At 37.3% G+C, this 11,925-nt stretch overlaps 1 protein-coding gene across 6 annotated transcripts in view; it reads left to right on the top strand.

Moving 5' to 3' along the window:
- Positions 1-9,496, top strand: part of CLIP1 (CAP-Gly domain containing linker protein 1) — a 159,202-nt gene extending 149,706 nt beyond the window's left edge. For 4 of the 6 annotated variants that reach the window (XM_051972720.1, XM_051972715.1, XM_051972716.1 and 1 more), the window contains 5 exons: positions 3,512-3,629; positions 3,718-3,868; positions 5,104-5,141; positions 7,026-7,144; positions 7,726-9,496. In XM_051972720.1, the coding sequence (XP_051828680.1) occupies positions 3,512-3,629; positions 3,718-3,868; positions 5,104-5,141; positions 7,026-7,144; positions 7,726-7,951 (652 nt within the window). In that variant the 3' untranslated portion in view covers positions 7,952-9,496. Of the gene's footprint in view, positions 1-824; positions 846-3,511; positions 3,630-3,717; positions 3,869-5,103; positions 5,142-7,025; positions 7,145-7,725 lie in introns of all 6 variants that reach the window. The other 2 variants (XM_051972717.1, XM_051972719.1) reach the window with 1 other exon arrangement.
- The last annotated feature ends 2,429 nt before the right edge of the window (positions 9,497-11,925 follow it).

Here is an 11,925-nt window from a genome sequence, read left to right on the forward strand (position 1 = left end):
TTGTTTAAAAATAGGATAGGTGTTTTCCAGGCAGATTCCAAGGTATCTGATGAGAAAAAAAATAAACAGACAATAAGCCTCACCATTACCAGTACAATAATTGAAATTCCATATAAAAATGTAGTTTCAGCCCAACCTCCCCCCTCCCCAGGTTTGAGAGCAGGAATTTGGTCATAGGAGAGCCTCTGAGAGCACCAGAGCTTTGAGGGTGAGTTAGTTCACTTCCCTAGCTTCTCTGGGCTTCATGATGCTGAGGAAGAAATTTTAAGGCCAAAAACCTGGCGAAGAGGTGCTTTTGCCCTCTCTAGTGATTCTCCCGGAAGCAGATATTTCTATGGGAAAACTATTTGATGCTATTATTTACAAACTAAAAAAGGGGATTATATGTTTCTTCAGCTCATTAGACTCATTGTGGATTGCTAACTGTCTGACTGTCTTTGGGCTTGCGCAACTTATCAATGCTCATTTCACTCCTCTCTTTTCCCTTTCCTACTCTTGCTTCCTTTGCTATATCTGTGTGTCTTTAATGGTAAGACTAAAGAAAGTCTATCCACGTTATAATAAATAATTTTTATATTTTTTAGTAAAAATTTGTTGTATATATTTTTGGCTGCCTTTGTCCCTCAGTGTCTTGCTTTTGTTTTGTAAAATACTCTTTGCAGTATTTATATATTCATATATATACATATATATATATATACACACACATATATTTTTTATTTATATGATAAAGAATTTCAGTGCGAATTTAGTTCTCCTTACTGTATTTTGCATTTTTCTTCATGTTTCTAACATGTGGTTCTTGTTATCTTGCATTTTTAAAGCTTGCCCAGTAACACTTTAAGGTATTTGCTTCATTACTGGAATTTATTTCTATTGCGGTAGTAAGAAAAGAATCTGGGCAATGTGTTCCCCTTTAAAATAATAAATCACTATCCGCTCAGGCCTTGCTCAGCTTGGATTAGATTGAAAAATAACAGGGGAGCCATTTTAATCCAAGTAATTATCATACTGATAGCTGTGGACTTAATCGAGTGCTAGCTAGCTATGCTGTTAATGTTAGTAGTTCTTCCATTGGATGAGTGACTTAGGGTCAGGATCCTCAGGATCCTAAGAACAATCTTCTTGGTGGAGGAGCCACCAGTAGGGTTTGGCTCAAGAGTGAGCTATCACCCAGAGTTAGGTTTTTTAAGTCTGCCCATTCTAAGACTTTTTTTTGGTAAAGGGGATTCCTGTTTGACATTTTTGTTAGACTTTGAGCCACAGGGCTGGTATCATTTGACCATCTTTTTGCCCTGGATAAGTACCTAACCTGCCCAGGTTTGGATTCCATGGTCTCTGAGCTTTGGTCTTGCAAACACATAGCAATAATGGCAGAATTAATTGTTCCATGAATAACCTACACAACAGGTGTTGTTCTGAAATTGCCTATACAAAAGGCATCTTCTCTAGAGTTCGTATGTCTTGCCAGCTGGGAGTTTTTAAACAGAAATAGAGAGGGATTCCTGTCAGAGGAGCATTCTTCAACATTCATTCATTCCTTCTCCTTTCCTCCACTTCCAAGATGGACATCTCATAAGATCTGGCTAACTTTAAACCTTAATTATAGGAGAATTCAGTTTTTGGCAAGGAGGGGCAAGGAGGGCATGCTCTTTTTGGAGAAACCATTAAAAATTATGTTTTTCATTAGGTAGGTGAGATAGAAATAAAACATTAATTTCTCAAAGCAATTTTGACACTGTAAGCAATTACATGAATTTCCTAGAAAAGTAATTTATTAGAAAATAACAAAATTTGGACACGTGTGATTTCCTTCTTTCTGAATCTTTTGAATAATAGCCATTTGTTATATACTCTGTCAGGTTCTAACACCTTTACTTCAAATCATTCATTTTACATAGAATGAAAGTAAGTCCAAATTTTCTCATTCCATTATTCATTTGACAATACTGTTGTCTTCCCTTCTCCAATGCAGATGTAAGAAATCATGGTATATCCAAGTCAGGAAATGTTTATAAAACCCAGATTCTTTTCTTACTACCTACCATTCTGGAGTATAAGTGTAAGCTGAACAATGAGATAAAGACAGCACTTATATTTTCATCTTTGCTTGGGTTTTCGATTTACCCTTAGTCATATTATTGTAATTCATGTGCTGGGATATCATGGGTCTCACTAAATTGACATAAAGACTAAAGTTTTTTTTCACCTGGGCCTCCTAGCTTTTCCATTCTCTAGTTTGTCACATAAAGGATGTATCTTAATATTGAGTCCTGTCCTGTTCACCAGCTATTTGTGATGTAACTCAATGTCATTTGGCTGATAGTGCTTAAAATGATCATATCTTGGTGGAAAATAAGCCATTTAGATTCCGGGTTATAGGAGAGTTTAAAAAAATTTATAATACCTGGGTAGATTTTTTCTCTTCCCTTTCTTTACCCCAGAGTTCTATTTTTATAACAGCTTGTCCCTTTCTTTCCCATGGACAATTCATTTTTTTCCCTTTATACTAACCTCTTCCTTTTTTTACTTTCACATTTTCTCCATTTCCCCCCTCAGTTTTGTAATTTCCCCAGTCTTTTTCTGTCTCTTTGCTCTGCCTTTTTTTTTTTTTCCTTACTGCTTCCCTTGGCTATGAGCTGAAGGCTTTCCTGCCATTAGAGGGTTCAAAATAGCTCTCTCTAATATTTCATATGGATAAGAAAATTCCCAAAATATACTTTTACTAGGATCAAAGATACCGAGTCAAATCACAGAGCTATAATTGCAGTTCAAGTGCTCTGTGACTCATTGGTTTCTGCTCCATCATCAGTTCCCCAAGTTGTAACATCCTCTGGCCTTTGTGTACAAAAATGTTTACTATCCCTCTGAGATTTTGCAGTTCCTGAGCAAAAATCCAAATTTTTCTTGGTGCATAGGCACTTGTACCTAATGGGCTATTATTACTTTGGTATAATTTACATCTTTAAACGTGTGGGTGCAAATTTCTTAATAAGCAAACTTAAATTAGTGAGGACCAGAAGATACTTCCAGCATAATCAGCGCTTTGCATGACAACTGTATAATTAAGCTTTGCATGTGGTTTTTGTTGCTTGAGTGAAAATTATGCCAGGAAGTAACAAAATTCAATTCAAAATTAGATTTTGGTGAATTGTTTTATTTGACACAGTTTCTGAGCCTACATCTTCCAAACCAATTAACATTTTTTCCTTAAATTCAAATGGATGCGATGATATGCAGATTCTGGCATGTATATGCGTAGGTAAACTTTTTTTGTTGTTTTTTCTTTTTACATTATGTAAAATCCCCAACTGCTTTTGCAGTGTGATAGTTTCGATAATCTTACAAATCTCCTCTTCCAAATTATCTCAGTAGCCTTAGAAATTAACTTAAATTTGCCAAAGTTTGTTTTGCATTTGTATTTTTAACACAGATACGTACACGCTTATCTGTGTATGTTGAAATCTCTTGGTTGATTTCTGGAACTTTTTAACTCTCTTTGGTCTTTTAGAGAATCCGTGTACAAAGCAGACACTGATGAAGAGAGAGCTTCCTTACAGAAATCCATCAGTATTACTAGTGCCTTGCTCACAGAAAAGGACGCAGAATTGGAAAAACTCAGAAATGAGGTGCAGTACAATCTAGAGATGGGTCTTCATGCTCCCCTCATTTATCACCAGTTAAAGCCCGAGTATTTATCAGTGACATTTATTCCAGGTCACAGTGCTCCGGGGAGAAAATGCTTCTGCCAAGTCTTTACATTCAGTTGTCCAATCACTAGAGTCTGATAAGGTGAAGCTAGAGCTGAAGGTGAAGAACCTGGAGCTGAAACTGAAAGAAAACCAGAGGCAGCTGAGCGGCTTCGGAGGTAAAAACCAGAGTGGGGCCTCTGGCCAGGTTGGAGCCCCCACATGTAGGCCCCTTTGTAAGGTGCCCTTACCGATCAGAGGGGCAGCCAGAAGAGAGAGGACCAGCGCGATACAAAGCACAAATCAAGGCCCGACAAGCCAAGGGAATCAGTGGGGGTTCTATGGAGGTCCCTCCAGACTGGCCGGGGCTTTACAATCTTTTTTAGTGAGGAGATGGCCATGCTCCAGATTGAGCTCAGACTGGAGGCCCAGTATGGTTCTTCAGTGTTGGATCTGGGTTTAGTTCTGGCCCTTAGTGATGGTGGGCTCATCCCTTTTCCTCCCTGAGCCTCAGTTTACCTCTTTCTAAAGTGAAGGTGCTGGGGCCTGTGAGGTCTGACCCAGTTCTGGGTCTGTCATCCCCTGGCCCTGCCTAGGAAGGTTTCTTCTAATTGGCTGCGCTTGGATAAAGGTTTGCACATCAAAGAAGAGAAGCCCGGGTAACTGCCCTGTGACCTCTTAACACGTCGTTTCTCCTCTCTCTTCTTCATTGGAATGAGATTCCCATCTAGGATGGCTGTGATCATAGGCTAATCAGAGAAGAAGGTTGGGCAGTGAACATCATCAAAACTGGTTAAGTCATGAAGGGTCCAGAGAAGGTGACAAAGGAGGGTGCCGCAATCTGGCACAGTCTTCTTTTAAGATGCTAAGAGTCTTAATGAGTCAGTATTCTTTAAGCAGGGAATCCAAAAATATTTTAAATTACTGTCTCAATTTAATTGATTTCTTTTTGTAATTCTCACTATTTTGTTTTATGCAATTAACACATTCTGCAAAGTTGGTATTTTTATATTTGTATAACATTCTTTGTTTTATATATTTAAAAACATTATTCTGAAAACAAGTGTTGCCAGACAGCCTAAGACTGTGTGCCACAACACAAAAAGGTTAATAACCTGTGCTACAAGGAAAATATTCTCATCAAATTCATCAGGGAACTTCCTGAACAACCTCTCTTTCTCCCTTATTAGGGGTGTGTGTGTGTGTGTGTGTGTGTGTGTGTGTGTGTGTGTGTGTATTTACATATATATATTATGCTATATATAATAACAAGCTTTGATATATCGAATAATGCTCATTTTCATGGTTTAGTCATAATTGACTATAAAAAGGTCATCTGAATACACTACATTTTAGACCACAAAAAGTTGCAATTATTTTTGAAATTTTTTTTTCTCTCTCTTTTTCATTTAAGGTAATTCTGAAGAAGAAGAAAGAGCTCAAGAGAGCCAGGTAAAAAATTTTTTTGCTTTAAAATAATGCCCTGACTAGAGCATGGGATTTTTTTGGTTTGGTTGGTTTGGTTTTTTTGTGGGTGGGGATGAGGGAACACGGCTGATTTTTTTTTTTTTTTTAAAGCAAAGATTAACAAAATTTAATTAATTTTCAAAAACTCAATGGAGCATTAATACTGGCTGTTAAATATTTTAAAATATAATTTTATATCTGTAAACATATTTCTTTCAATTTGAAAATTAGCAGCTTTGGGTATCATAATTGAATTGGGACCTGCTATGGCTAATTATCTCTGATATGCTGTATGTTAACTCTTCTTAAACTAAAATGCTACATATCTACCTGTATTACCTATGAGGAAACATATTAATTTTTTACTAATCACTGGGATGGGGATAGTGGAGGGTGGGAATAAATGTTTTAAGTAGGACTTCAGTAATTCTGTCTCTTAACTACCTTTGTTTGCTTAGTTTGCCTCTGGTAGCAGTAATGCCCCAATAACATTGTTTTCTCTTTTTCTCCCCCTCCCCTTCTTTGCTTCTGCCTATTTCGTCTGCTGCTGGCCACGCTTTCTTCCACTCAGCAAATGGTTTGTTTGTTTCCTAAGCTTTTATTCTGTGGTTATTTGTAGTTTCTGTCCCTATACTTAAATCCATTTAATGATTTTATTCACTACTTACTTTCCTTCCCCCTTATGATAAACCTGACATGAGCTTCTTGGCCAGATGTCAACATAAAAATATCAGAGATTAGTTTAGGAAATGAAAATGGATTTTGGAAACTGTTCTAAGGGGGCCTGATTGCTCCTCACCCTGGGAGGAATACTCTGCAATGATAGAATATATTGGTCTATTGCTTTTTCTATAATGGGTCAACCAAAAAAAATGGTGATAAAGTCGAGGAGCATAAGAGTGTGTTTATTTTTAGACCGGATGATGAGTTCCTTCCTAAACAATCACAGTTGGTCTGTATTCCATGCTCTTTAAATTTTAGCAGCTAGGCTTATTATCCAAATGGCATGGAAGAATTTTGTGACATTAAGCATTTGCAGGAGGGACAAAAAGGTGCCGGTGACCCATTTTATCTTGGTGAATTCTCATTTCAGAAGGAATTGGTAGATGTTCTTTCATTACTTTGAGACTCTTCCTTCATTAGTCTCATAGTCCTTGTCAACTATGGTGCATTTTGCCTTAATTCCCTTTTCTTAGTGTTCAGTTTTCTAACCCCAAAGGGAAATTTTCCCTGCAGTTTGACCTGTCCTATCATTTCTCTTACATTTCTTTAATCTATCACGCCTGCAACAAAGATACCTTTATAATTGACAATGCCATTTAACAGGGATACTGAACACTAATGGGAAGAGGATCTGTCATAGAAACCAATATCTGTGAGGACAAATGTTGAGATATTCTAAAAAGGTCAAGCCTCACGCTACTTTGTGCCACATATGCATAAGTAGATTATGAAGTTCCAAGGTTATTGGAGAATTCTTTTCTTCCTACTGAAAGAAATAGCTACTTGACTGACACTTTCCATAGTAATCCACAGTTGATCAGTTTGATTCCATTATTGCCATCAAAGTATAGCCAGTAAGTCAAAATCAGTATAGCCTAATTGAAGCTGAAAGAAATGTGTCAGGCAGATTTTTAAACTCAATTTTAAAATCCTTAAATTATTCTAAATTAAGATTTTAGCTGGGTAATTCACTTGTAATCCATTTGACAACATTTGTTTAGTGAAAATCAGTGTTGACCCCCTCCAGTTACAGTAGCTGCTCAGTGGTACTATGTCACCATGTCTCCCTGGTGCTCCTGCATTTGACAGGTCCAGCTATTTTGTACATATTACTGTTTTTCTCCTTTTTGTTTTCCAATGGACCAGATTGATTTCCTGAATTCAGTAATAGTGGATCTTCAGAGGAAAAATCAAGACTTGAAGATGAAGGTAGAAATGATGTCAGAAGCCGCTCTCAATGGCAATGATCTGAATAACTATGACAGGTATATAATACTAATATAGACTTATTATAAAGACTGGTTCAAGTGATTCTTCATAATGACCATAGGGATAGTTTTTTTTTTTTTCAAAGTTAGAATCTGTTAAATCACAAGTCTTTAAGTTTTAGAGGTAGAAAATAATCTTATGGGTAGCAGACAATTTAAAATATCAATAATTGAACGATCCCTCATGATAGGATTTTGTAAATGTATTTTTTAAAAAATAGTTCTTCTCACAGTTAGGTGGTACCATAATACACAAAACATTGGGCTTGGGAGTCAGAAAGATCTGAGTTCATATTTGATCTCAGATACTAGCTGAGTGACCTGAAAAAGTCAATTGCTGTCTGCCTCAGTTTCCTTAATCTGTAAAATGATCATAGCACATCTCTCCCCGGGTGGTTGTAAGAGTCAAATAAGATAATTTTTGTAAAGCCCTCAGCACAGCTCCTGGCACACGGTATGTGCCTAATATGTGTTAGCTGCTGTTATTACTATTATTCTATACCTTAAAGGGGAAAAGGCTTTTGCCTCTTGCATGCATACCGCTAAAGCTGGGTTTCTTATTCTTGTTGGAATGGCAGTGATGACCAGGAGAAACAGTTCAAGAAGAAACCTCGCCTTTTCTGTGACATTTGTGACTGCTTTGACCTCCACGACACTGAGGACTGTCCCACCCAGACCCAGGTGTCTGAGGATCCTCCTCATTCCACACACCACGGCAGCCGGAGTGAGGAGCGCCCCTACTGTGAGATCTGTGAGATGTTTGGGCACTGGGCCACCAACTGTAATGACGACGAGACCTTCTGATGGCCCCGTCAGAACGTCATCTTTTCCAGATGCACACACACTTGGACAATGGAACACCAGCATTTGTGTGGGCAGATTTCAGGAAGACTCATATTATTTTTTGACCCCTTCAACAAATCTTAAAAAAAAAAAATATTTTGATCTTCCATGAACAACCCTTTTTATTCTTTCTTCAAGCTAAAGTTGAAATAATAAATAGGTGAGTTGTCACCTCTTATTTGTCTTTATGTATTTGATATTTAATAAGACATTTGCACCAAATGCCATTATGTTACTTATCCATAGGGAAACCTCATGGAGCAGAGAACTATCCTTACGTTATCTTATTTAAATAAAATTTAAAATTATGATGTTAATTTTCATATTTGCACTAAAAAGTTTCAAGGCTGCATTTGTACATTTAGATTTTTTTAAAAATAGCTTTGACACTGGAATGAGTTGAAAAAAGTGTTCCATCTTACATTTTCATCTACTCATTTAAAATGTTTTATTCTTGATCAAAGAATTTATAAGCTCTTTGTGCTGCGCTACCTGGATGTCAGTAGTGCCTTTATTTCAGACTTGATATGTTGTGTAATTATAAAATCATGAAGCAGGTAAAGGAAGTGAGGACCCCTCAGAATTGCTGTGGGGAACGACTTAGGACCTGGAGGCTGCATATTTACTATTCTTTCTGGGATTTTTGGTTTTTTTCATTTTTGCATAATCTCAGTTTCTATATATTGTGTATATATTTTTAAAAATCTCTATTTTTTTGGGGAAAAAAGCATACAGGAAGTTTTGTTTTCAGGTTTTTAACTTTATTAAAGGAAAAAAAAATTACATCTCTTATATTCATTACAACATACCTGCCTAACCCAGAAAAAGCACCACATGGCTTTGCAACTGTGAAGGTTTTTATTTGGCTCTTTGAAAAACTTATACATTGGAGGAATCTTTTTTTTTTCCCTAGAAATTCACTCCTCCCTCTCTCCTGTCGCCATTTTCCCTAGCAGCCGATCACTTAAATGAAGCAAAATCTCAATAAGAAATAAAACCCTTAGGTTAACCAATTTTCAGTCTTTTTCCCTGCTCCTTCCCCTTCTGCTTTTTCTGGTTTACTGTATTTTTAGATGAATGTAAGTTGGGAAATTCAACATGAATAATTTTGGATTTTCTTGTAGCAAAAATAAAATACAAAACCTCATCCAAGAGAACAGTTTCTCAAACGGTTCAAATTATTTATCTTCTCTTGAATGTCTCAGAATATGTAAAGAAATAGATATACCGTGTCTTCCATTCAATGTGTACAATATGAATTTCCTTTTCTTCTACAAATTGTATATATGCCTTTGATGTATTTCCCTTTCCCCTAAGATTATAAACTGCATATTTGGCACATGAATATATTTTTAAAGAAAAAAATACTTCTGTAATCACCTGAAAGTCTGAGTTACAGGTGTATGATAATAGGAATTGTTCTAAGAAGCTAAACATGTAAAGCAGTATTAAACTTTGGCCAACTTAAGTGTTCTGTATCTACTTTAATAAAGGATTATTCTTTTGGTGGTGGTGATCAATCTGAGTTATTCTGGGAGTGGTTGTGGTTCCTATCATACCAGACCTTTTTTTTTTTTATTAAAGCAGTTACTAGGCCATTATGGCTACTTGTTCCACCAAGGCCTCTCCATACTTTAGGAAATTGTTATGGCTGTAAATGTTTCTCCCTGTAGCTCCTGTATCTGCTCCTCAGAGTACAGACGAGTCTATTTTTTTAAAAAAAAAAAAAAAATATATATATATATATATATATATATATATATATAATTTTTTTTTTTTTTTTTTGCTGAGGCAATTAAGGTTAAATGACTTGCCCAGAGCCACACAGCTAGGAAGTGTTGTATTTAAGGACAGATTTGAACTCAGGTCCTCCTGACTTCAGGGCTGGTGCTCTATCCACTGCACCACCTAGCTGCTACCTGACGTGTCTATATTCTGTCACAGAGCTCAAACTTGAAACCTTCCCACTGTGCAGAACCTGCCTTGACTTGTGATCTCTAAGCAAGCACAACGTTCTGTCACATGACATCAGAGAATTCCAGAATCAGAGCATGGGAAGGGACTTTCAGCATCCATCTTCTCCAACCTGTACCCCCAAAGACCCCTTCCTCTAGCACCTAACAAGTAGAGCCCCAGTGCTCTTTTGGACAGCACTCATTGTTAGGAAATTTTTATTACGAAGAATAAACTGACTTTTTTGCAATTTGACTCACTGCTCCTGGTTCTGTCCTCAGGGCCATTAAAAGAAATCTAATACTATCTTCACACGACATCCTTTTAGCTACTTGAAGATCATGATCACATTCCTCCTCTGCATCTTCTCTAGCTTAAAGAAACCAGTTCCTTGAAGCCATCCTCATGTGATATGACAGACACAGCCTTTCACCATTCCACTTACCTTCCTTTGGATCCTCTGTGGTTCATCAATGTGCTGAAACTGGAGTGTCCAGCACCGCGCGTACACACACACACACACACATACACACACACACACACACACACACAGCTCCAGACATGGTCTGGGTGCCCCTGAAATCAAGCCCCTTGCATTTTTGGTGACTACACCACACTTCTGACTTGTGCTGGCACTCCACAAATCCTCCAAGTCTTTTCCAGCAAGGCTGCTGTCCAACCTGCCTCCTTCCCACCTCTCCTCCATCATCTTGGGCCTGTGCATTAGACTTTTTGTATTCAAGTTCAAATCCTTCCATTTATGCCTATTGAATTGCATCTTATTAGATCCCACCCAGTGCTCTAGCCTGCCTTGTTACCCACTATTGGTTATTCCTCTCAGATTAATTTCATCTGCAAATTTGATGAATATGCTACGTATGAATTTATCTGATTCACTGATAAAATATTAAACAGCATAAATCCCTGGGGTACTCCATGGGAGACTCCCTTGCAAAGCTACTATTGAAGCATTAATTACTAATTATTCTTGGAGTCTGGCAATCCAGCTTTCTGTATTAACCTTTTAGTTCATATCTCCATTTTCTCCAGAAGACATGAGATATTTTATCAAACGCTTTGCCAAAACACAGGCATCTATAGCATTGTCCTCCCCATCTACTGATAATCCTGTCAAGAAAGATGAATTTGATATGACATTTTTTTTTCTGCTTCAGTATTTTATTTTTCCAGATACACATAAAGTTTTCAACATTCATTTTTGTAAAAATTTGCTTTCCAAATAATTTCTCCTTTACTTCCCCCTTTCCCAAGACAGCAAGTTCTCTAAGAGGTTAAATATGTGCAATTCTTTTAAACATATTTTGATTTTTTGTCATGTTGTACAAGAAAAATCAGATCAAAAGGGAAAAAAACATGAGAAAAACCACCACCACTACCACAACAAAAGGTGAATATGCTATGTTTTGATCCACATTCATTTGGTCTGTATAGTTCTCTTTCTGGATGTGGATGGGATTTTCCATTCCAAGTCTATTGGAATTAGCATGATTTATTCTTTAAGGAAGGTTCTAGGACATCTTTATAGATGTTCACCAATCTTGCATGAGCTATTGTAGGATCTTCCCAAGAATCTAACTCGCTGGCTTTCCTTTTTGAAAACTGGGACACTAATTTGGCCACCTTCAACCTTCCTGTGCCTCTTCCATTTCCAGTGAACCAACAATCACATCCACCAAGGACCACGTGTATAGTTCATCTGGGCCAGGAGACTTGACTCTAACAAGGGATGACACCGATGCTCACCATCCCTTTATTCATCTTGGATGTCACCTTGGAGGACATCTTTGTTTTATCATTTCTAGCACAGCTCATTTCATGCCCTTCATTTGGTGGCAAAGGGCTCTCCAGGTAAATGATCATATGACAAAGCGGTAGCCCACACTAAGGGGACAAGAAGCAAAACCTCGCTTAAAACTTGCACATGCAAATAGGATAGAGCGGTTACTCTTTAACAGCTGACT

The sequence above is a fragment of the Antechinus flavipes genome, chromosome 1 (genome assembly GCF_016432865.1).
Source record: "Antechinus flavipes isolate AdamAnt ecotype Samford, QLD, Australia chromosome 1, AdamAnt_v2, whole genome shotgun sequence".
Classification (NCBI taxonomy): Eukaryota; Metazoa; Chordata; class Mammalia; order Dasyuromorphia; family Dasyuridae; genus Antechinus; species Antechinus flavipes.